The sequence below is a fragment of the Polypterus senegalus genome, chromosome 10 (genome assembly GCF_016835505.1).
Source record: "Polypterus senegalus isolate Bchr_013 chromosome 10, ASM1683550v1, whole genome shotgun sequence".
Classification (NCBI taxonomy): Eukaryota; Metazoa; Chordata; class Cladistia; order Polypteriformes; family Polypteridae; genus Polypterus; species Polypterus senegalus.
The window spans coordinates 166,572,615-166,598,773 of NC_053163.1; the positions used below are offsets into that span (position 1 = coordinate 166,572,615).

Sequence of the window (26,159 nt, forward strand, 5' to 3'; positions counted from 1 at the left end):
GGATGAAAGTATCGGTCCCCAGCTGATCATGATGCTGAACACGTTTGTGTAGCTGATACGCCTAGGAGGACCACCACTTTTGATGACAAGAGGTATAAACCATATTGCGTCACACTGCAAATGCTGTGTGAAGACAGAGAGGTAGCTGGCCTACCGTGCATTTCTACTGGCCATCGAGCCACCCCTGCCAGAGATGCCAAACAGGCGCCAACAGCAGCCACAGCACATAGCAACAGATGTTTTATGTTGATTTATATGTGAAACCTGTGCACTGTGTGCTTTTCAGAAAACTGAGTTTTTTAGAAAAAAAATTCAGCCCTCAAAGAGTTAACATGGCTTTCTCATAGCTTTATTTTAACGTAATCCTGATACGCCGGTTTTCTGTGGTGGCAATCTGGGCCGCCACCACCACCCGATCAAAACACCGTGATGTCCCTACATTGATGGTTTAAAGGCCAGAAGTCCACATGACCGTCATCATCAAGTTCTTCCATGTGAACCCCAAATACCAGGAGGACTGATTGAGGCAAATTATGTGAGGTAGAATGGGGGCTGGCTGGGTGGTCTTGTGGCCTCAGAAACCCTGCAGATTTTTATTTTTTTTCTCCAGCCGTCTGGGGTTTTTCTTGTTTTTTCTGTCCTCCCTGGCCATCACATCTTACTTTTATTCTATAGTAATGAGTATTGCCTAAATTTTATTTTTTTTTATATATACTTTGTCTTTTTTCTCTTTCTTCATCCTGTAAAGCACTTTGAGCTGCATCATTTGTATGAAAATGTGCTATAGAAATAAATATTGTTGTTAATTTCCTTCATTATTAGGATAGCACTTGAGACTTTTGCTCAAGGAATGTGGTTGCAGCTCACAGGTGATGAACTTTAGACATTCGCATTCCCTCTAGAAACTTTTGAAATTACATCACAAGCCAATGCTGTGGTTTACCAAACAAAATGGAGACCGGCCAAGGCGAGTACACCATTCCTTACCTGTCTGTTTTTACGGTCGGACATTGCTTGTGCCATTGGACTAGACATTTGGTCCTTCATTTCCTAGACATAAAAACAGGGGAAGAGAAAAAGAAAGAGTTTTGAAGAAAGGTAGGAGGAAGAATATTAATAACCCTGCCTTGTCCGTACATAAAAAGGATATTCTCAGAAGGGAGCCACATAGAAGATCTCAATGGCACAGACAGGGACACATTTTAAGACTGAAAACCAATCAATAAAACTTCAAGCACGTGTTTAAAAAAAAACCAAAAAAAAACGAGTCATTGCAGTCACAGCTGGGAAGCAGCTGCCTCTTGCAGCGAGAAGCGTGACACAAACTCAGAGGGGGGCAGATTTAATAAGGCTTGCATCTCGATTTCCTTTCCAGTTGAACTTGCCAATCCCGATAAAAAAAAGCTAGGTAAAACCAAAACATCCTGGCAGAGCAGTCCTATTCAGCTTCCACCCAGGACTAGGGAGACTTCATTACAGACATAATCTCATTTTCACAACCCCAGAAGTGACAAATAGAAAGGGCCAAGAACACAAGCATTGCAGCCGCTTCCATGTTAAACCCAAACACACATCTCTAAAGAATTTAAAAGATGATAAACACCTGAGAGCAATGCACAGATTTATTATTTCTGCTTAACACCGGGCCAGCAGGAGATATCTTAGGGCTGAACAAGTACTACTAAAATGATACGACTTAGAAAGACTGTGGCTTTTTATGTTGGGAACGGAGAAGAACCTTAAAGAAGGCCATGAGAAGTTTGGGTTTCTTTGCAATATGGTGCATTATTAACTTAACCTTTATAAGTTTAAAAAAAAATAAAAGAGAATCTTGATAAGGCAGTGTATCCCCGTTGACCACAGCAGCAGCTCATATGCAGATTGTCAGTAAAATTGAGGAAATGGCATGTTAAACTGTTCCAGTGTGACTACAAAATGAATGTTTATTCTCATCAGCAAAATGAACACAGCACCAGAACCGGGTTCAATAACTTAGTGGACAGAAGTGGCCCGAAGTCCAGAAAGGATACCTGCATGACAGAAACTTAAATTTAGATTGACAAGGATTGCGTCCCAAGAGCCATTCACTACAAGCCGAGACTGATAACATCTGCATGCTAGTGTGAATTACTCAAGATATATTATATGAAATTACTAACAACATGTGCGCCGCAAAATGTCCTCCCCTTTCTCAACAGAATTATCAGATGAGTACAGAAGTATCAGCAATGTCATATCTGATTAGCTTAATGAACACCAACAGTCAGCCAGTTAGGCCATAAAGGATGTCTTCTCAGTGCAGGATCTGCTGGGATTTCCAAGAGCTATGTGGATTTTATAAATAATATTAAGAGCATCACACATACCTTCACAGTTTGCCTAGTGCTAGTAATGAAAGCTTTCCTCTTGCTTAACTCCTTAGCATCCAAGTTGAACTTCTTAGGATTTGATTCGACAATGCTTAAAAGACAGAGTTAAGAATCCAAAATTTTTAAATGAAAAGAAGGTGGTGGTGGTGGGGGGATAGGAGACAAAAATGAGGAGAAACTGTACATCAGTTAGGGCTGCCATAATATTGAATGCCGAAAACAAAAATACATGTTAGTCCATTAATTCTTACAGTAACAGTTTCCTTAAATATAATCTCTCAGTTAAAATAATATTGTGTACACTGTATTAATCCTCGAGGGGAAACGGTCTTTTCACATGACCATTATATTCATTTAATTATCATTATCACTCATGGTGGTTCAGAAATCTGTACCAACCCCTACTTTCTCTGCTGTTCTTTTTCCGGTTTTCTGTGGTGGCGCTCTGCACCCCCACCACCCAATCAAAGCACAGTGCTGTCCCTATACTGATGGATCGAAGGCCAGAGGCCCACATGACTGTCATCATCAAGTTCTTCCACGTACAGCCTGAAAACCATGAGGACTGACTGAGGTCACTGATGTTCGGTAGAATGCCTAGACGGGGCTGGGTGGTCTCATGGCCTTGGTACCACTGCAGATTTTATTTTCTCCAGCCATCTGGAGTTTATTTTCTTTGTTTTTTCTGTCCTCCCTGGCCATCAGATCTTACTTTTATTCTATGTTAATTAGTATTGTCTAATTCTTTTTTACATTTTGTATTTTTTCTCTTTCTTCATCCTGTAAAGCACTTTGAGCTACATTATTTGTATGAAAATGCGCTATAGAAATAAATATTGTTGGTGGTGGTGGTGGTGGTCAGAGCACAGGATCAGCCATTGTACAGCAGCCCCTGGAGCAATTTTCAGGTTATGGACCTTGCTCAAGGATCCATTCTGGCAGTAACAGGATTTGAACCAGTAACCTTCCAGATAGCAGCGCAGATCCTTCGCCTCAGGGTCACCACTCTGACACACCAGTAAATAACAGAAGTATTGTTCTATATGCAACTGGCTCAGGTGCCTGCAACCAAAACCTGATTTACAATGACATGCCCACCTGTCTTGGTAGAGGGTTTGATCTGTTCAAAGCAGAACGCTGAGGCAGAGTAGTCGGAGGGTACCAGAATTCTAAAACTCCAAACAGACAGGTAGATGGGGATGAATAACAGGTTAAAAAATAATAAATAAATAAAAACAAAACCAAACAAGATGCTCAGGGTAAAGCTTTGAATACCTGAGATTGGCTCCGTTTTAAACCAAAAAGCACATCACCCGCTAATTGAGGTTTTCATTAGAGTCCATTGTCCAAACCCAGGGCAGGGCTGTGGCGCAGCCGGAGCCTAGCACAGCAATCTTTGAGCACAAGGCAGGAACAACCCCCAGACAGGGTGCCAGCCTATCACAGGACACACATTAGAGCCAACTTAGCAATGCCAGTTCAGCTAACCTGCATGTCTTTTGACTGTGGGAAGAAACTGGAGCACCCCAAGGAGACACGCAGACTCCACAGAATACGAAAACTCCACTCCGGGACGCTAACCTCAGTTTTTCATCTTAATCTTAAAAATATATTTAAAAAAAAAATAAAAAAGAAAGAAAATTAATGATTTGCTCAGAATTAAAGCGTATGTACAGGGTGTCCCAAAAGTCACCATACACTTCCTTTTTTCTATTTCGTTCCAAGTATCATTCGGAGAGACTTAAGCCATCAGCACATAACAACTTAGGCTTTGCAGTTTTTGTAAGCGTATCATTCCCTTAACTATGGCGCCCCTCCCCACTTTGCCAGGTTAGTCAGAGATTTCCTGAACATCAAGTTAGTTTCCTGACTGATGGATCGGTTGAAGGGGACCCCTTGAATGGGCTCTGTGCTCCCCCGACCTTAGACCTTGTGAATTTTTTGTGGGGCTATATCAAAAGCAAGGTGTATGCCACTAAGTTCTGTAACCTGTCACAACTTGAGGAAAGAATCCGCGCGGCCTGCAGCGAGGTCGGGGAAGAGATGCTGCAAAACGTCGGAGAGGCTTGCGTCTGAAGGTGCCTGAAAGTTGTCGAAAATGGAGGTGCTTATGTGGAGGTTGTGGTCCCAGGAGGACCAGAGGAGGGCTTGTGCCTCCTCCAGACCGCGAGGGGGCATCCGTCCTGGTTATGTTGGGGGCCTCGGGTACAGGGCTTGGAAGCCCAGCCCTGTAGGGACCCGTGGCCACCGCCAGGCGGCGCCCCGGTGCCTGAGGAACCCTGGAGCCCAGCACTTCCGCCACACCAGGAAGTGCTGGGAAGAAGACAGGAGACTCCCGGACGGCTTCCGGGTGCACAGCCGGCACTTCCGCCACACAGGGGTTTGTCCAAGAGGGAGTGCCAGGAAGCAGCTGGAGCCCATCCGGGTTCCCATATAAGGGGCCGCCTCCCTTCAGTCAATAGTGGATGTCGGGTGGAAGAGGACAGAGCTGGAGAGAGGACGGGAGGCGGCCAAGAGAAAGGCACTAGAAGAGTGTGGCCTGGACATTGGGGGAATCGGTGCTGGAGGCACTGGGGTGTGCGAGTGCACAAAAAAGCCTGTAAATATTGTAAATAAAAGTGTGTTGGGTGAACATAAGATGTCCGTCTGCCTGTGTCTGGGGCCCAGTCCACAAGGTATATACAACTAGTCTTCAAGGCGTTGGAACGTGATGGCAAGACTAGCAAGTAAAACGGCAATGACTCCTTTGTTGATGCTAGAAATATTAATAAACTCAGTCTCTTGTGTAATTTTTAGGAATTTATTAAAAGTGTATAGTGACTTTTGGGACACCCTATATTTCCCAAAATTTTAAGTTAATAAATTAAGAAAAGAAATACTCTACTATTTGTATGAAGAAGCACCTCCTATAGGACACTTACAGATCAGTCAATTTTCAATTTTAAAATTTCAATTTAATTTTAATTTTCAATTTTAAAAGACAAACAGCCTTTTAATGGAATTTTCAGGATTAAAATAAAAGACGTCTCAAAAACTGTGTATTTAAAGACAACTTGGTAACGTTAATCTGTGGATTACGAAAAGAGAAGCCTAAAAGGTCAAAAAAGTCCCATTTCATTTCATAATGCAATTCCTAATTAAGTGTTGCTCATACATAGGCAGACTTTCCCCTATGTGCTTATCATCCAGCAATCTTACTTCCTTGACCATACGGCATATCTTGCCATGTCACTCTAAAGATATGAGGTCAGTTTCACTTTTGACGATGATACACTTTATTAGTCCCCGAGGGGAAATTGTCTTTTCGCATGACCTTTGGGGGTCAAAGCACAGGGCCAGCCATCGTACGGCACCGCCGATGCTGTTCACTGTAAACGTTTTGCAAAGTTGATTTTTCTCTTAACTTAAACTGAGATGGGCAGCAGTGTGGTTACTGCGATGCAATGGGTACTGATGCTGCCTCACAATGGCACGTTCGTTTATAAAAAAAAAAATCCCAGGCAGTGAAATCACTCATTCTTCCTCATCACGAGAATGTACAAGCGAGTGTGACTAGCGAGTTTAAAATTTCCCCATATTTGTGAGTAAGTGTGCCACCCTGGCACCCTGTTTAAAGATAAGCTCCACCATCCAGCAATGCAGTAAAAGAATAGGCAGCTATAGGAAGTGGATAAAGTAATGAAACCAATGTAACATCAAAATAATGTTTTTCCTTGCCCAAGGCTGCAGCATTTCCTCTTTAATTGGTTCATTTGTTTAGGGTTTGGTACCAGGAGCTTCAACTTTCTATTTACAGCCAGTAGTAATTTGAAAATGGTTAGATTCTCTTAGCTGGATTACTGCCTGCAGCTAACTGGTATTTCCAGTGTAAAATTACAAACTACAATCCCATTGATTTAATGTTTTGTATAAACTGGTTTGGTCTTATGGCAACATTCACACTAATAAACAGTATCTGATATCACTGTGCACTTCCAAGTCAACACATGTATGCAGTGTAACGGTCCTACATAGTGGACATGGTCCTACTGTCAGAGGCTTCATGCTAGGAATTCAAGATGGAACGGACAGGATCATGGGAAGGCAGGATTGAGGAAATCAATGAGAGAACATGGAGCAAGTATGAGGAGCTGGTGCAGGAAAGGATAAGAGAGCTTGGCGTGACCCCATTGAAGGTGGGTGCAGGGGATTTGTTGGTCGTTCACTCTGCTTGGCATGACCGGGGTGGCGAGAAGCAGAGCAGACGTAGGGGCTGCAGTGAGAGTGCCACCATATGGCTCTGGATAAAGGAGGAATGACCAGTGGACTGATAATGCTGGGGCCTAACCAACCATAGCTGGGTCTCCAGGGTGAGGGCATCTAAATGTTGGACCTGATGATTCTAGCTATAATCACTGATGATGCGTCCCAGTGCATCGCTAGATGAATGTTAAACCTAATGGCCTGTCGACTTACAGTCCATTTACTAATCAATGTGTCCCGTTAACATTCCATTTTTGAAAAGCAATTGTTAACCTTAATGTGCATTTTAATACAAATCAAAATAAAAATATGGCAGTGTATCAAACTGGGCCAATACTAATCTTCCATTGTGAGGAAAGTGGCAAGAATTCTGAAACTGGAATTGAAAGCAGTGAAGACAGAAAGAGGCGGCAAACGCTATGAAGCTACCTAAGAAACTTTACCTTTAGCCAGGGGTTTCAAGGAGCATTCTGAACTCGCTGTTAATGCTTTACACAGAAGACCACCGAGAGGAAGGTTAAAATTACAATAAGCAGTAATGCAGGCCTGACACAACACAATCATCTGGGACACGGAGCCATGGATGGAATCTTTCATAATTTCACATTTTTCTTAAAATTAAAAACCAGGATGTTAATGACATGCTAACATGGCTAAAATAACAATCTGCAGGCAAACTAAAGATGAGAGAAGCCCCGAGCTAAACAATATGCACTCTTCAACGTACCTTAATAACTCGGTTATTTCACATAAACCCGATTTCTAAAACACCATGTACTGTAAACCCTTTTTCTGGTTACAGAAACCTGGTTATTATCCCCTGAGAAACCTGACTTACAGGGGTAGATTTCTCCACGAACAACCCGATTATGTGGCCATGTAAACCCTTAACCGGGATACAGTTACGTATTTTGGAGTCTGTGCAGGTCTGTTGCGCTCTGTCAGCCTGTGCATGTTCTGTATACGCTAAACACATAACCTTTCAGGGGCCACAAAGGGAGGCGTCCACAAAATACATTTCCAGAAGCAAATGTTCGGGCGATTGCATTACTGTACTTCTTCTGCTGGCTGAAATAATCCGTCGCAGCATTTCAGAAATCGCTAAATTCACCTTGATGAGATAATGTGCAATGCTAAACTAAGCGACACAATCTCGACAGCAGTAGAGTAACACGTTAAAAGAAATGTGTTGTGCAGTTCAATTCATTTTTAAAGCAACGAGTAACATAATGCAATACATATCAAGTAAAAATACCTGCAATCGTATTCCAGCAGCACTGGGTATAAGGCAAGAAGCATACGTACTGGCATGCCAGTCATTTGCAGGGCTCAATCGCACAGCCAAGTACAAAAGAGTGTGCGCTGCGTGCATCAGGGGAAGGGAAACCTATAAATAAAGCATCAGTTTAAATAAACACATAGTACTAGGGTGCAGTACCGTGTTAGCCATTATGAATGTAGTGAGAAATCAAGCAAAATGACCCCTTTTATTGGCGAACTAAAAAGATTACAATATGCAAGGTTTAGAGGCAACTCGGGTCCCCTTTTTGAAAAGCCTGAGAACTGGCATATTGCAATCTTTTGAGTTAGCCAATAAAAGGAGTCATTTTGCTTGACTTCTCACTATAAAACACAAGAAAGTCTTCACAGGTGTCACGCTTATTTTCAGATTTGCGGTGGACGACGATGATGTTTAAATCTTTAACTTTTTTTTGTTTTTGCGACAGTTTGATGAAGTTGGAGCGTTTTGACCAAGGAGAACTCCAGAAGATCACTGGCACATGTAAACACGGATTATCAAGAAGGCAGCTTTCTGCCTCCACCAGGTTATTCACCTTAACCTGGCCAAGTGTGGATGTAAACGCACAGATTGATGCACTTTTATGGTCGGATGTTAGAGATTTGCAATCTGACAAGACAGAAATGAACACTTTTACAAAGCTGTAATAGCAGACATTTGGTGTAAAAAAAAAAAAAAAACTTAACTTTTGTTTTTGAAAGTCATGAGTGTGTTTATTTCTTAGTATGGTTAACCAAATTCTACAAAATCCTCTTGTGTGAATGAATTAAGAGTGCTTTACGGAAACCAACAGTTACCACGTTAAGAAAGCCACTTAACATGTGACGTGAGAAAATGGACTTTATTCATTTTTGTGTGTGAAGAAGGAAACACACTAAACAGTCCTGCAGCAAAATGCTATAAAAACTCTTGTTTATGTTCTTACTCATTGTGAAAGCATTGAAAAGTTTCTTATTTTTCAATATTTCATCTTTGCACAACTGGAGTAGACAGTCTGTTTATCGGTTAGTTACACGGCCATTAAGGGTTGTTTTCTCTCTTTATTCTAAAAAGAGTGTCACACACGTGCCCATGGGAGGCGGCTAAAGGGCTTGAATGAGGGCAATTCCGAGCCAGACTGGGATGTGGAGGAGTGCACTAACTGTTTTTCTCATTTTCCTGCAGACCGTTCACGGGAAATCCCGCCTGGTCCTGATGATGTCAAGCCTGCTTCCGACCCCTCTGACGTCATTTCCAGGCCCAGGCCTTTGGAGGAAGACCCTTCCGGGTTCCTACCCCACTGATGCCATTTCCTTTATTGGCCCTTAAAAGCCGCCACTTTTCCCCTATCCCTTGAGTTCTGTTTTGGACTCGGATTTGTGCACATCAGTGCTATCAACTGCGTTAATTTTGCAGCCAGGAAATAATATATGGGTGGCTGCCCCAAACCTTGCTATAGCTCTTGGTTGAGTTTGTGACAGGAGTTAACAAAGACTCTTTCCTCTTGTCATTTTGCATGGTTTGTAGTAAAGTGCAACCACCCAGACTGAAAGAAAAAAAAGGATATTGATAGTCTCATCCAGATCCTCGAGGTCCCACTCGATGCTGCGCAGGCTGTTGCGCAGCTCGTTGGTTGTCCAGTCCACCTCCTCCTTGGTAGCTCCGGTGGGATCTTGCAGTAGTTCGCTCCATCTTTGGAACAGACCCTGTGCAGTGTTCACAGCCTTCTGCACCTCCCTAAAGAATAATAAAAACAAATGAAAACTCCATTACACACCATCTACACTTCTTTACAAATCAGCACTAATTACCGCAAATAAAAGAAATCAATGCAAAACTTCTAGATCATTCATGTGTGAGAATAAATAAAATGGAGTTATTGTTAATATGTATTAGACTGAAATTACTAAACATTACTGAACAAGACCAAAAAATGTGACAAGAACTGGCCATTCAATCCAATATATTCCGTTTTCATGATACTGTATCGATGGCTGCTCAAAGACCTCAGGTTCTTACAGTTATATGACCGCTTGCTCAACATGAAGTACACACAGTTTAATTATCATCATTTGTGTCCTCAAAGAACACAAGGATATAAACATGAAACCTTCCAAGACATTAATATGTCCATATTTAAAACCTGTAAGATACAAAAGGCCTGTTATGACTTCTGCTGGCCTAATTAGGTACGTTCAGGTACAAATCAGCATTAGGGTACCTGCCCAGCCAGGGAGAAGCTGTCCACAAGTGTCAAGCACTGACCGCTCCAGCTGGCCTCTCCCCCTGTTATACCATCCATTGATCAAGGCACTGGCTGCATCGTCTTCACAGTGCCTGCCATCCAGCAAGGTGGCTATCCCGTATCTGATAATCAGGCCATTCAGGCTTTGTTAAAACGGCAGTCAAGCGAGGGGATGGCTGTCTGGGCGGCACGAAGCCAGCTGTCAGTAAGGCAGCTGCTGCCTGCCATGTCTTCCTTAAAGGAATGCTCCACCCAACAGTATGTTGCTTACTTCATGTTGTTTGTAGTGATGGTTGAGAAAATTTGTCATTTTGTCATTCAGAATGAAGATAAAGTCTCTGATAGAACAAGCGTCTAAGAGGTCCAGCACTGGACAACAGCAAACAATATCAAAAGGTCTAAGAAAAAAAAAAAACTCAAGTTACTCATGCTGCATAATTCACGTCAAGTCGTCCAAATGTATATGCACAACTCTTCAAACACATGTATTCTTACTAAAATATTGTTAAACTAGCAGTGCTACCAGTTTAAATTCTAAGTAATCAGTACAGACCTCAGTGTTACTCTTTGCAATGTACCATACAATTTGTATGACTCTGTTATATGTAATTTGGTATGGGATTCATAAAACCAGTGCTAATGTTTGTGATGCACCATCCGTTAGAATGACAAAAACAATGCATTTTATTACTGTAAATGTTTGTAATGTGTGATTTGATGTAAATGACAGAGACACAGCAAACAGACAAACACACAGATACATGGGCACACAGACACTTACTTATAGAAAAAATGCATTATTACAAATGTTTGTGATGCGCCATCTTTTGTAATGACAAATTCAATGTATGTGTCTGTTATATGCCATTTGGCATGGGATTTGTAAAAGCAGAGTTGATGTTTGTGATGCGCCATCTGTTGAAATGATAAATGCAATGCATGTCTCTGTTATATGCCATTTGGTATGGGATTCGTAAAAGCAGTGCTAATGTTTGTGATGCACCAACTGTTGGAATGATAAATGTAGTGCATTTTATTACCAGACATGTTGGTGATGCACCATCTGTTGGAATGACAAGAGCACGACACATGTCTTCGTTATATGCCATAAGGCATGGCAGTCGTGAAGGCAGCGCTAATATTTGTGATGCGCCATCTGTTAGAAAGACAAAAGCAATGCATTTTATATGTAAAATGTAAATGTTTGTGATGTGTCATTTGGTGCAAAGACAGAGACGCAGCAAACAGACGAACACACAGATACATGGGCACACAAACACTTATTTATAGAAAAAATGCATTATTACAAATGTTTGTAATGTGCCGTCTGTTGGAATGACAAATGCTATGCACATCTCAGTTATACAGTATGCCATTTCGTATGGAATTCTTAAAGGCAGCACTAATATTTGATGTGCTATCCGTTGGAATGACAAATGCAATGCATAATGGATTCTTAAAGGCAGTGTTAAATGTTTGTGGTGTGCTATACGTTGGAATGACACAGACATAATAACTGTATTGTTACACAGACACTTATTCTTTTATTAAGGTGGATGAACACCTCCAGGTGGAAAAATAAATAACTAAATGGAATACACTCAGATGTGCCTGTGCGTTTGAATTGTAGGCTTACCTTCCATAGATAATTTATATTCAAAGTTCTGAGCCACAATTGGGGGAACCTCGGCATTATTTGGCCACAGTATGAGAAAGCACACGGGTGAATTGGCCTTCTGCTGGTTGCAGCACCTCAGATATGCACAAGTACATGTCCTGATGACGCTTTCACTCGCTTTTCTTGAACTTCTAATCATTGGCTGTACTCCTTTCCCACTGCATGCTTTTTGCTGATGTCACATGAAGAACAATAAATACGCTATTTACTAGAGTGGACTCGTGACCAGAAGGCTTCTGTAATGCAAGTACTCAGGCATGTCGGAGTGCATTCCATTATCATTCACGTGGTTCATTTAATAATATTTTAGTAAAAACACATCTGTTTGCATTGGGAGCACACAATTGGATGGCTTGGCATGTGGATTATGTGACTCAAGTAACACAAGACTTTTTTTTTTTTACATGAAATTTTCAACACTGTTTGCTCTTGTCCAACATATGTCACCACCGGAGCCCCCGGCTATGTCAGAAAGTATGTTACATCCATTTTGGAGTACAGAATATTAAAGAAAACAAATTGGGGTGGAGCATTTCTTTAGGCCAGTTAATATTTTAAAACATTTCTTGTTTATTATAGCAACAGAGAGTGGCGACGTGCGTCTTCTTGGACAAGCAAGCAATGACTTCATTGTACTCTGCACATGTGACAGTATAACTGGTATCTCTACCAAAAGATAAGGGCTGACCTCGAGCAGCAGGCGCCTTACTGCTCGTGCCTTATCTGGGCTGATAGCCGATCTACACACACACACGCACGCACACGCACACACACACACACACAAAGTGCTCCCAGTCTCCTCTTCGTCAGCCTGCACGCTCCCATGGGCTTAAACGGCAAGAAGCCATTTTCAGACAATTAAAACTCAGAAGTCTGAAATATTTGGTTTTCAACGTGGCCTACTATCCAAACCCACAGCCCCCCGTCATTCTTCACAGTGCAAGGCGTCCTGATTCTCAGCTACGCTTCCCATTCTCTGACTTGGCAGACTGGATGCTCCCCTTTTAAAACACCTGTGCGTGTGTGTTGGACTTTTTCTGTTTTTAACACAGGTTGGTTTTCACCTGATGCATGTAAAGCTCTAAGAAACGTATCATCGTTGCGTTAAACTTATTATCTACTGTACTCTCCATTAATGTTCCAATATGGACCAAAGGGGATGAAATAATTATCTTTTTGTATTCATGTAGCTGGATCATGACAACTCTATAGAAACAATGCAGAGACGAGTAAGTAGGTGCCTTCCAATAATAAAGGGCATGTCGACAACAATTTGTGTCTCGTAGAGCCCAAAAATGACACAAACAATGCCTCAGTGGGCCTTGACTCCCTAAGAAGATGACAACATGTCCGACTCTTATAGGCCACAGGAATGAAACCCCTTTAGTTTTTTTTTGTTTTAAATATGGGGACCAAAGCTCTGATAAAGTTTCCTCTGGCAGAACACTTTCAGTTATAGAATGGATCAAATATGCAAAGTCACCTATGGAAATGGAGAGGATGTGCTTATTTAAGACTGAAGCCAGGAAGCACTTTTATTTATTTATTTATTTTATAATCATAACAAAGAGCCGTGGGAATCAGGAACAAACTACTGAATTATGTAGTTGAAGCGGAACACTTGACATCTTTTACAAAGTATTTAGATGAGATACCGGGCGACTTAGCTGTTAGCTAAATAAACTCGAACCGAGGGGTCTCCTCGTTTGCCGAATGCCTCGTGCACTACCAGGGCTGTGGTGTCGGTAGATTAATGCTTCGACTCCTCAGTTTCTAAATCTTCCGACTCCGACTCCTCTGTATGTATATACTATGCTAATGTATTTTCTACATCCATTGAAGGAAAGGAAGGCAACATACATGTCATTTCACCACAGAACTACTGGCTAGGAAGCCAACACTCTACTATAATGCCAGATTAAAGACAAACACAATTGATTGGCGGCCGCAGATTGCGGGTGTCCACATGGACGGGCAGATCCAACTTGCCGAAAATCTCGACCACCGCCCCCATCCAAAGTAATGTGATGCCTCTGTCTGCTGCAGTGGCTGTCTCCTCTGTGTTTAGTGCGTTGTGTCACTCACCGGCCAGCTGATCAGCAGAACGAGCCTCTGCTGGAGACAGGTAGGGAGATCTGTGTTCTCGGCTCCTTCGGCCCCCTTCACTAGCGCATAGCGAAGGGGGGCCGATGGAGCTGAGAACACACCAGATGATTTTTCAGGCGTTTGACGCGTGATGACCCGTTGAACGGCCGAAAAATCGGCAGTGCATCTGTAAATGTATGGGGGGCTTTAGGCTAGGTTCACAGTTCTCTGTAACAGTGGAACACGACACAATGGAAAGTGGTGCGGCACCTTACCTGTGCATTACATCCCATATAGTGACACATACAGTCAATGAAAAGCATGCTTCATGGTTACTTGACATGTTCGTTTTGTGGTAACATTATGCACTGCATGCATTGGGCTTTATTCTTACAGCAGAGAAGTAGTTCATTATGACTGTTTGTGAATTGGGACATTTCAACTTACTTTTTTAATTCCCATTTAAATTTAGTCGGAGTCGGTTAACTTTTTGCCCAGGTACCCAAAATTGTCTCCGACTCCACAGCCCTGTGCACTACGGGCACTGGGAGTCATCGTGTTTCCAAGGTAGAGCAGGTGTTGCTTTTAAAATCATTTTTTTTTAAAAAGAGGTTCACTCTCTAAAGAGATTATTTTTTTGTTAGGTAATAAGCGGTAATGTATCTTTATATATAAATACGCTACTGTGGCTGTCCGTTTGTCTGTCCAGGATTTTAAATCCTGCGGTGGGCTGGCACCAGCAAAACCAAGGAGCTGGTGGTGGATTTTAGGAGGCCCAGGCCCCTCATGGACCCTGTGGTCATCAGAGGTGACTGTGCAGAGGGTGCAGACCTATAAATACCTGGGAGTGCAGCTGGATGATAAACTGGACTGGACTGACAATACTGATGCTCAGTGCAAGAGAGGACAGAGCTGACTATACTTCATTAGAAGGCTGGCGTCCTTCAACATCTGCAATAAGATGCTGCAGATGTTCTACCAGACGGTTGTGGCGAGCGCCCTCTTCTACGCGGTGGTGTGCTGGGGAGGCAGCATAAAGAAGGGGGACGCCTCACGCCTGGACAAACTGGTGAGGAAGGCAGGCTCTATTGTAGGCACGGAGCTGGACAGTTTGACATCCGTGGCAGAGCGACGGGCGCTGAGCAGACTCCTGTCAATCATGGAGAATCCACTGCATCCACTGAACAGGATCATCTCCAGACAGAGGAGCAGCTTCAGCGACAGACTGCTGTCACCATCCTGTTTCACTGATAGACTGAGGAGACCCCACACTATGCGACTCTTCAATTCCACCCGGGGGAGTAAATGCTAACATTACTCAAAGTTATTGTCTGCTTTTTTATTTTTATTTATTTATTTTTTTCATTTTTATTACTATTTAATTTATTTATTTTTTTTGTATCAGTATACTGCTGCTGGATTATGTGAATTTCCCCTTGGGATTAATAAAGTATCTATCTATCACCCTGCCCAGGGTTTGTTTCCTGCCTTGCGCCCTGTGTTGGCTGGGATTGGCTCCAGCAGACCCCCTGTGACTCTGTAGTAAGGAGATAGCGGGTTGGAGGATGGATGGATGGATTTTAAATCGCCTGTAGCTCGCAAACCGTTTGAACGATTGACCTGAAATTTGGTACACATATACTGTATGACGTCTACTATCCACTTTGATAGTATGATGATTGACCGCTAAGGTTATCCCTCTTTTTATTTTATTTTATTGTAGAATGAACTCTTGGCAGCAGCCAGCAGGGCGGGCGTGCGGCGCATGCGTACGGGCGCCGTTCTCATTCCTACCACCTCCGCCATCACTTCCCCTAACTCTTCATATCTTAAATCATTCTTGAGGCAGATTGAAGACTTAAGTGCCAGCTTAGGTGAAAAATTAAGGAAAACGTACAAAGTAATTGCAACACAAACATGGACTTAATCAGTTTTAATGCGAAAAGATGCCGACGAAAGAAGAGAAGAAGCGGGCCGCTAGGGTGGAGAGAAGAAGAGCTGCTCAGGAAGCAGCAAGCGCATCAACCTCTGAGCAAACGAATAATAAACGGACAGAGAAAGAGTATGAACACTAGGAATGCTCACGTCAAGTGGATTCACTGCACGTTATCGTTATGGCAGTGCGCCGTTACTGGTAGATATATGAATGCCAAATACCACTGACTCACTAATCACGAAATCTCCCGAACCACGAGGACCTGAAAATTGGAATGTAGGTTACCCTTGGCCCATAGGTGCTCGCTAAGAAACGGTTTTAGAAATTTCATGGTCCAAGCGCAAAATTTCTTATAGTTTTTTAGACCTGTTTGTATGCCTGTCCGCTTTTCACGAGAGAACTACTTAACGTATTTAGGTCAGGTTTTTTTTCTACAATTTGCTTGAACATTCTGTTGATTTCGTGACTTCTCTCATCGCGCTACGTATCAGAGTTCGCGTGCGGTACCGATTTATTAGCGTGAATCCGGGAGAGAAAGACTCATCGGGCTGCGGGGCCCTCCTCACTCACGCGTCTGCCTCGGGGCGTAACCTTAACTCCGAATGAGAGAACTAATTAACGGATTTAAATTTTGTTTTTTTTTTTTCTAGAATTTGCTTGAACATTCTGGTTGATTTTGCAACTTCTCTCATTGTGCTAAGAATCACAGTTCGCTTGCAGGAGCGAGATATTCACGCCGATCAGAGACAGAGGCTGCGGGCCGAGGGCAGGGGGAAGAGTGACATCAGGAGTACAGAGTTCGGCGGGGCTGTAATCTCTATCTCTATATATAATCTTCATTTAGGTCTTGATCTTTGTTTGTCCGCGAATGAATTAGAAGAAGAAGCACTAGATGGCAGTAGAGAGACGGCTAAAACATAGGCATTGCATTAAGAATATCTCTATATATAATCTTCATTTAGGTCTTGATCTTTGTTTGTCCGCGAATTCCATGCATGCGTAGACCACCTTCCAGTTTAGTGCGTCGTTGTTACTCACAGATGTCAACAATGTGCCGGAATAACGAAAGGGGTGGTGGACAGTGTCACGCTGGTTAGCTCCTGAGGCCTGGTTAGCGAATGAGATTACTGAAGATAAAAGGTACGTGTCTACGTAACATATGAATGAAAGATAGACAGTGGGGTAAAATGAATGACAACGTAACAGCACGTTCTGGAAATTATTATTGTTACGTTGTAGCCGGTGAGTGCTGCGCGTCTCACAGTTGTACCGTGGCTTGCTCACATGTCAGTGAAGTGATCCCTATTTATGCTTTAAAGAGCCTGGATACCTATGTGTCCCCCTTTCATAACCATTGCTCCGTGTATATTGCCTTACTCTTTGGATTGCCACAAAGCAACCTGCGAGATTGGAGAAAGGTTGAGAAGAGATCATGAGAGGAAAAGATAGCGTCATGAAAACGAGACGGACTGTGAACGGACAGAAATGCTCCTACACCACCACATAATTATGATTCGGACAGTGATTCCGAGTAGGCCGTTCCTATCGATTCAATGTCCAAGGGTTTTCTTTTGTAATTGTGTTTCCCTTATAAAAAAATCATAATGCTGTGCGACGAAGGGCCCAGTTCACGACTGGCAGACGCGTTTACACAGGGAGCCCTTCACAGACAACTTCAACACGCGCAAAATAGCTGGGCGCACATGGCTAGAGAGAATATAAGTTTAATGTCACTGTGCTCTGTACAAGAATTATTTTATAAATCCACTTGCATGTACAGGCCAGGCCAAAATTAGCACACAGGGGCTCTCAGCCACTATGACTACTAAGCAAGCATTTGAAGAGAGAAGGTACAACTACGGAAATGGGCTTTGTACAATTTCTGTATGTTAAGAGATGAAATTGAATCCTCTCCTTCCCTTGTTTGGAACCTAAGTAAGGACCTACACGTGGAGGAACCAGTACATAAGACTCGGAGAGCAGCCAAATACTTTGAAGCCGACGGACGGATGGGTGATATCGTCGTCCGTCCTGAAAGCCCTTCCAGTGCAGCGACGAAAAATGGCCGACTGTATAGATCAAGATCCCACCTTGGTAATGTCTTGCTATGGCTTCCCATCTGTAATGCCGCGTAAATCGTCATTAAAGAAAGCAAAGTTATTTTCTCTTCTGTGATTTTTACCACTATATCAATATGGGAGAGGTATCGCCTTTTAATATCATATCTATATAGTTTTCAGTTGCTTTATTACAAAAGTACTTATTCCAACTAGGGAGCTATTGTCCCCGACAGGAACAGGGGCCCTCCTTACTGTCCTGTTTCACTAATACACAATGACTATTTACATTATGTCACTGAGAACAAAGGTAAGAATTTCAAAACACCTGTAAAAAAAAAACAGGCAAATAAAACCTTAAACTGGGACAGAGATAGAACTATAGCATAGGCAGCATATGAACGACACACTGCTAGCATAGATAAAGTATTTAAAACACATTTTAAGATACAGACAATGCAGTTTAAAAACTGCTATCAGCGTTGTGTCTACAACCAATATCTTTGGAAACTGATGATTCATTGTGAATCAGGCTGTAAAATAAACTGAAGACGAAGCGAAGGAAGTTAAACATTCACCATGTGCAGCCTGGAGTGCGAGTGCCAAGAGCTTTTGGGGGCCCACTGATGTGTTAACACGTTTAAAAAGTGGGCTTACTCTTACATCTTGCCTGCCCCCCGAGTTGCCTCAAAAGCTTGCATATTGTAATCCTTTTAGTTAGCCAATAAAAGGGGTCATTCTGCTTGGCTTTCCTCTACGTTCATAATGGCTAACACGGTACAACACCCAAGGACTCAAGGGAATGGGAAATGCAAAGGAATTCACGCACCAATATTAATTCAGGGCGAGTCAAAATTATGTTAACATTTAAAGGGCGGAAACAATGTATTCACATACACACTTCATATGTGCGAGATGATCTACAGGAGTGTCTCAACCTGTTCGCCATCACGTTTAACACGTGGACCATCTGTGGCACATGAATTGTCCATCAGTGTTAGCATCATTTTCACTCACCCTGTATTAATAACACATCGTATTCATATTGTACCTTTCCGATGCTCAAAGTGCTTCACAGATACTCGAAAGAGTAAACGGTAAGAATAAACACACTGAAAAGGATCATACAATTAAAACTGGGGACAAACTATTACTAAACACCAAATAAAAGATAAACACAGGGAACACAAAGCTGTGAACCTTCTCCTTCTGGCTGCTCCCGTTTGGGGTTGCCACAGTGGATCATCACTTTCTACCCTCGTCATCTTGCTCTCTCACACCCGTCCACCTGCATGTCCTCTCTCATCCCCTCCATAAACCTTCTCTTAGGCCTTCCTCTTCTCCTCTTACCTGGTGGCTCTATCCTTGACATCTCCCCCAATATACCCCTCATCTCTCCTCTGCACATGTCGAAACCAACGCAATCTCGCCTCTTGGACTTCCGTCTCCAAACCGTCCAACCTGAGCGGACCCTCTAATGTCCTCATTTCTAATCCTCTCCATCCTCTGTCACACCCGAGGCAAAGAAACAATATGTGTGAATAAAATGATAAACGCAAAACCACAAATAAACTGTGTGTCAAATTACCAACATAAATATTAAAATCTGTGTAGGCCAAAATGTCAATCTTTGTACACCTAATTAGAAAGCCCCTAACTTGCTGTAAAATTTATGTGAAGGGAAGTACGACTTTAGGCACCTTCAAATCTCGACTATTTTTGGACCAGTACTAAAATTGGAAGTACAGCGCCTGCACCAGCGATTGGACCACAGTATTGGTATCAAATTGTTTCCAAAGGTAAAAACGGATCACTCCAAAACTCCCCATATGTACTCCTCCTGTTAGCTGTGCAGTTCTGATCGAATAGGAGCAATGGAGGGAGGGGGGAATGCAGTCGAGATCACATTGAAGCAATGCAAGGTAAGGTGGGATGAGGCGGGGTGTGACTGAGAAGCTGAGATTGCGTTCAAGTACTTCGTCTCATTTCATGAAGTACACAAGGTGGGTGTTGTCTCAAAACTCCAGTCCTAGTGGGCCGCAGTGGCTGCAGGTTTTCATCGTAACCCTTTTCTTAATTAGTGAGCTGTTTTTGCTGCTAATTAACTTCTTTTGAACTCATTTTAATTGACTTTTTTTTTTTTTTTTTTTAAGATTTGTTCCCCAGAATTTCCTCATCGTTCCTCTGAGTTGCTTCACTTCTTTCCTTAAACAGAAATGACATGTGAAGTGAGTGAGCCAAGAGAAGACCAGCTAAGTCAGGGCCTCAAACTCCAACCAATTTCACTCCAACCAGTTACTCAATGAGGTGCTGAGTCTCATCATTAATTAAACCCGTTTTTTTAATTCCATGGCATGTCACTGCTCTCATTGTGCAATGGCAGAAATTTCTGAAATTGTGGATTTCCTCTTTTCTAAGAGCACTGGGGACCTGAGCAGATCAGCATTCCTGAGACCTTCACCTTTCTTTATTTTCGGATATTGTATGATGGACACAGTCTGCTGGTCCTGTTTTGGTTCATTTTGTATCTCATTATTGTTTCGCTGCTAATTAAGGGAAAAGAACCAATTACTGGGTCTGAGTCTTCAAGAGCAACTTAATTAAAATGAATTCAAAAGAAGTTAATTAACAACAAACACAGGTCACTAATTAAGAAAAAGGGTTAGAATGAAAACCTGCAGCCACTGCGGCCCCCCAGGACTGAAATTTGAGATCCCTGTTCTACAAGTACTGTACAAAAATGAGTGTTGATGGAAGGGGGTGTTTAGCTGAGTGGTGGGATGCAAGTGGAGGGATTGAGAAGAAACTTGATGGTTACTTCTGGCACTGGAAAAAAAAAAAAAACCCAAAATGCTGGTCCCGTACCTTTTTAAAATGTGGGGTTTTCTGCACTTTTCCAGTACTGGTATACCGCGCCACCTTAATCTTGACTTGATGTTATTTTGGACAGTCATAGAATAAGAAAAGAAGTTTGTTGGACTGAATGGCCTGGTCTTGCTATGGATGTTCTAAGGCTCTAGCAGAGGAAATTGATTACGTGTCACTGAATGATATTCAGATATAGTAGAGTGGTGTGCAGTACAGACCAAAAACAGAAATGATCATGCAGGTCTGACAAAGAAATGATTATTATGACGTCACGTTGGACTCATCATTCGTTAAAACACACACACGGCAGACAAAACAAAACAAACAGAAAGACACAGTGTGGACATCTGGATGTAAATGCTACTTACCCACATACAAGTTAAACAACGTTAAGGCTAGCTCACAGCATTGAGCACATTATCAAAAATCCCTATCACAGTATGATTCAAAATTCTGCCAGTTTCGGTAGATATAGTACAGCTATAAATACATACTGAACCTCCATCCATCCATTAACCAACCCGCTATATCCTAACCAGAAGGTCACGGGGGTCTGCTGGAGTCAATCCAAGCCAACACAGGGCGCAAGGCAGGAAACAAACCCCGGGCAGGGTGCCAGCCCACCGCAGGGCGCACACACTAGGGACAATTTTAGGATCGTCAATGCACCTAACCTGCAAGTCTTTGGACTGTGGGAGCAAACTGGAGTGCCCGGAGGAAAACCACACAGACACGGGGAGAACATACAAACTCCATGCAGGGAGGACATACTGAACCTTTTGAACAGAAATGTATTTTTTAAACAAATAACAGATGTACAGTCAAACGTTTTGAGAATGACACAAGTGTTGGTTTTCACCAGCTTTGCTGCTTCAATGTTTTTAGATTTTTTTTTTTGTCAGATATTTCTATGGTGTACTGAAGTAGAATTACAAGCACTCCATAACTTTATTGACAATCCCATGAAGTTTATGCACAGAGTCAATATTTGCAATGTTGGCCCGTCTATCTTTTTCAAGACCTCTTCCATTTCCCCCTGGCACGCTGTCAATCAACTTCTGGGCCAAATCCTGACTGACGGCAGCCCATTCTTGCATAATCAATGCTTGCAGTTTGTCAGAGTTGGTGGGTTTTTGTTTGTCCACCCGCCACAAGTACTCAATATGATTAAGGTCTGGGAAGTTTCCTGGCCATGGACTCAAAATGTCAATGTTTTGTTCCCTGAGCCACTCAGTTCTCACTTTTGCCTTATGGCCCGGTGCTCCATCATGCCAGCAAAAGCATTGTTGGTTGCCAAACTGTTCTTGGGTGGTTGGGAGAAGTTGCTCTCTTGACCTTCCTATGACCATCACGACTGACTGACGGGATAGTTATTTTTGTGGCAGATAGCGTTGGGCTTTCTCAGAATACCTCGGTTTGGTTTGGGACCAAAAGGGTCAATTACGGACTCATCTGTGCTGAGCATGGGCTTCTAGAAACAGCCAGGTGTGTCTAGGTGATCTCTGACAAGCTGAAGATGTGGGCAGGTTGGCTCTTTTTTTGACAGTGAACCCTTCTTCCTGGCAAACCTCCCCATGAATGCCATTTCAATTCAGGAGCGTCCACACAGAGACATTCACCGGGAGGCCTGCAATTCTCTACATGTTAAGTTTAGTTTGGCTTCTACCCAGTTTATTAAATTTGAGAAGTTAGGATTAGTTTCCTAAAAATTAGAAAAATTTAATAAAATGCTTTTACTCCTACACTACATTTGTGTCACTCCGATTTCTAAGCCAGCGAGGACCACCTTCCTACTTGGAGACACAGATCTGTATGAGAGGACTTGATAGGCTCCTCCAGTCGAGATTCTCTTCCTGATGCCCTGTGAGGTCCACCTTCCCCTTGGTATGGCGTCTTCCCATTCATCAAATTGACTAGAACTCTTATCTACGTTGTCACACATGTGCGATTAGGAAACAACTAAAAAGGGCCCGAATAAAAGTAATTCCATGCCTGACCAGGGGGGCGGCGAAGTGCACCGATTCTCTCTCTCCGTTCCTTACAGACCATTCTTGGGAAATCCGACCGGTTCCGGGGCAGCTGATGATGTCATTTCCGGTTCCGGCCCCAATGATGTCACTTCCTCTACTTGCATTTAAAGGCCGCCATTTAAAAAAGCAAGTCAGTTCTGTTCTGGTCTCTTACCTGTGAACATGTCTGTTCAATTTAATCAATTTTGCAGCCAGGAAACATCATATGAGTGGCTGCCCCTAAACCTTTTCAATGACTCTTTGTCGTTCTTGTGACAACGTGTATAGGTTACCCTGCCCAAACTGTTTTCTACAGGTGTCTCCTTTGATTGGCCGATTGGGTTCCTGTTGTGATGTGAGATTTTGCATACAAGTTGATACATATTTTGTATGCCTTTATTTGTAATTTAGGCAAAGTAATTTAATATCAGTGTTTCATTAGTGAGAAGCATTGATGTTTACCCCTGCCAATTTAGGAATGGGTCTCTTTGGATTTTACGACTTTGGGGGGTGGAGTGCCTTAAACAAGTTTGGCTAATGTTTCTCTGAAGTCTCTCAGTCAACCCCCATAGGAAAGTCAGGCTGCCTAACTGGCAAACTTTAGCTCAACAAATGGTTTTGGGGGGTGGCAGGGGTGAAGATGTTCTGTCCCCCCCATTGGTCTGAAGTATGGCTGTTTGGAACTGTCTTGCATCAGAAGCCTTTAAGTATAATGAACATCCTATTGGCTCTAGGGGCTGGACAGAAAGCCTATACATTTGCTCAATCCTTCACTCTCTCTCTCACCAAACTGATGAAGACCACCTCACACTCTCTCTTACCAACCTGATGCATGAACTGAAAAGGACAACACAATGAAGAGCACAGCTCGGCAGCCATATTGAGACACGCATGAGGCCTGTTCTGAAGAAAGCTGACCACAAATGATGCCTTAACTAGAGACATTAAGTAACAAACAAGTCTGTGTGCCACCTGAAACTACGCATCACCATTTATCAGGTTGTATGGATGTCAATATTCAAATATACTTTGCATATTGTTATTTGTGAACATTGCCCCGGACACAGACAGGCTGACACACTCAAGTCGCCCAACACACGTTTATTTTTCATCTTTATTTTATAAAAGTCCATGCTCACCAGCCCCAATACCCCTCAGTCCAGGCCAACACAATGCCTTGTCTCTTCTTGTTTCTTCAGGCTGCCTCCTGCCTTCTCCAGACCTTGTCCTATCTTCCACCCGACTCTTGTCCCTTCTGCAGGGAGGCGGCCCTTTTAAATAAGCACCCGCATGTGCTCCAGGTGTGTTCCCGGCAATCTCCCACCGACACGCCCCAGTGTGGCGGAAGTGCCGGTTGTCTCCCCGAAAGCACTCCGGGTGTCCCCGTTTTCTCTTCTGGTATGGCGGAAGTGCTGAGGTCTAGGGTCTTCCTGGTATTGGGGTCCCCCTGGCGGTAACCCCGGGTCCCTACAGGGTCGAGCCTCCCAGCTCTTTACCCGAGGCCTCCAGGGCGGTCGCCCCCTCGAGGAGGCACAAGTCCTCCTCCTGTCTTCTCAGGCGTCCCGGTTGGGCACCACCTCCATCCGGGTATGACATATTATTTATGCAAATTATCAATAATACATTATTTTATGTGTAACTTAACTCCTGCTTGTCTTTTACTACACCTAATTGCCTGAGGTTGTAGATGTAGAAGGGAAGGTGGGGAGAAGTTATATACTATAATACCTTATAAACCGTAGTAAGTCTGTGAGATTTGAGCCGTTCTGAGAAAGGCTACTTAATAATAAAAAAAGGGGAAAGTAGAGCAATATATTAATCTACCAAGACAAAACTGTTCCCAATCATTTACCCACCTGATTCCACCTGCCCGCTTGGTTTAACCACTTCACTTATGTTTGCACCTGCACCAATTCTTTTTTTAACTTAGTTTTTCCCCCAACTACATACATGAGTTCCTCTAAATCAGCAGAAGGAATTAGCAATTACACACCTATTAGGTCTGATGAGAAAGACCTATTATGTCTGATGAAATAATGATTTCACGGTAAAACTAAGAGGTTCACATACTTTCAAGCAGCACATAGAAATTCTTTGTATCAACGTGCTTTTATTTTATTCATTTTTTTTTTTTGTTTTAAGGACATGGTCCTCTTTCAACTTTAACTATCAGTACAGCAGCAATCAAATCAGCCATGGAAGACTGCATATGGCCACAAATTTCAGCCGAGGTTGGTTTCTTTCTTTAGTATCACTATGATTATTTCAATTTGCAAATTCTAAATTTAGTACGTATCAGCCTTGAACAGCTTCTGTCGGCTAAAGTTGAAGCGACAGTACTAGCCTGTCTGTTGCCGGAGTATTTGATTTTTTTTATCATGCCAATGCTTGCAGAGTATGTTACATATACAGCTCTGTCTGTGCTCTAATATTCTAAAAAGCAAAATGAACCCGAATCCACAATGGAGCTATAATGAACATTTGGTAAATTTGAATGGATTTGTCAACATTTGTGGTAAACAAACTGTTAGAATGCATTTCGATGTATTTGGATATATAAAACATTTTTTTTTTTTCGCTCCAACAAACGGTGTACTACAAATGTTGAAACACAACTGTATAGACTCTGACATCTGGTGTAAAAAAAAAAATCCTGATAGTGTGATGAAAATATAGCAATCCTCCAGTACACTGATTTTTATGTCTCTAGAGCAGGGGTGTCGAACTCCAGTCCTGGAGGGCCACAGCGGGTGCAGGTTTTCATTCTAACCATCTCCTTAATTAGTGATCAGTTTTTGCTGCTAATTAACTTCTTTTGCCTTATTTTAAATTGATGCGACTCAGACCCCTTAGTCGTTTCTTTTTCCTTAATTAGCAGGCAAACAATAATGAGATACAAAACAAGCCGCCACACGACCAGCTAACCTGTGCCCATCACACAATAGCTGAAAATAAAGAAAGGTGAAGGTCTCAGTAAAACAGAAAATCAACAGTTTTGGAAATGTCTGCTGTGGCAGAATGAAAGTAGCAGCAAGCCATGGAATTAAATGACGGGTTTAATTAACTGTCAGAATCGGCATCTCATTAAGAAATTGGTTGGAGTTTGAATCCCCAGTTTAACTGGTCATCTGTTGTCTCATTTCATGTCTCATTTCTGTTTGGCTGTCATTTAATGAAGAAAAAAAACAATTCAGGGGACCGAATCCTTAAAAACAGGGTTAAAGGAAAGAATTTAATTAGCAGTGAAAACTGGTCACTTATTATGAAAAAGGTTAGAATGAAAACCTGCTGCCACTGCGGCCCTCCAGGCCTGGAGTTCGACACCTCTGCTCTAGAGGACCACCGTGGCTGCAGGTTTTCATTCGAACCCTTTTCTTAATGAGTGACCTGC

At 42.6% G+C, this 26,159-nt stretch overlaps 1 protein-coding gene and 1 long non-coding RNA gene across 4 annotated transcripts in view; both read right to left on the minus strand.

Annotated features, from left to right (window-relative positions):
- The window catches only part of stx6 (syntaxin 6), a 57,728-nt gene that overhangs the window by 19,680 nt on the left and 11,889 nt on the right, over positions 1-26,159 (minus strand). For both annotated transcript variants that reach the window (XM_039767322.1, XM_039767323.1), the window contains exons 2-4: positions 9,458-9,627; positions 2,367-2,461; positions 988-1,050 (exon numbers count right to left, since the gene is read on the minus strand). In XM_039767322.1, the coding sequence (XP_039623256.1) occupies positions 988-1,050; positions 2,367-2,461; positions 9,458-9,627 (328 nt within the window). The remainder of the gene's footprint in view (positions 1-987; positions 1,051-2,366; positions 2,462-9,457; positions 9,628-26,159) is intronic.
- Positions 3,230-8,087, minus strand: LOC120537994. 2 transcript variants are annotated; one of them, XR_005635425.1, is made up of 3 exons: positions 7,867-8,087; positions 3,858-3,969; positions 3,230-3,538 (listed from the first exon to the last, which is right to left on the minus strand). It is a non-coding gene; the product is annotated as an uncharacterized LOC120537994 (long non-coding RNA). The 2 variants fall into 2 exon arrangements; XR_005635424.1 differs by having other exon boundaries at positions 3,230-3,544.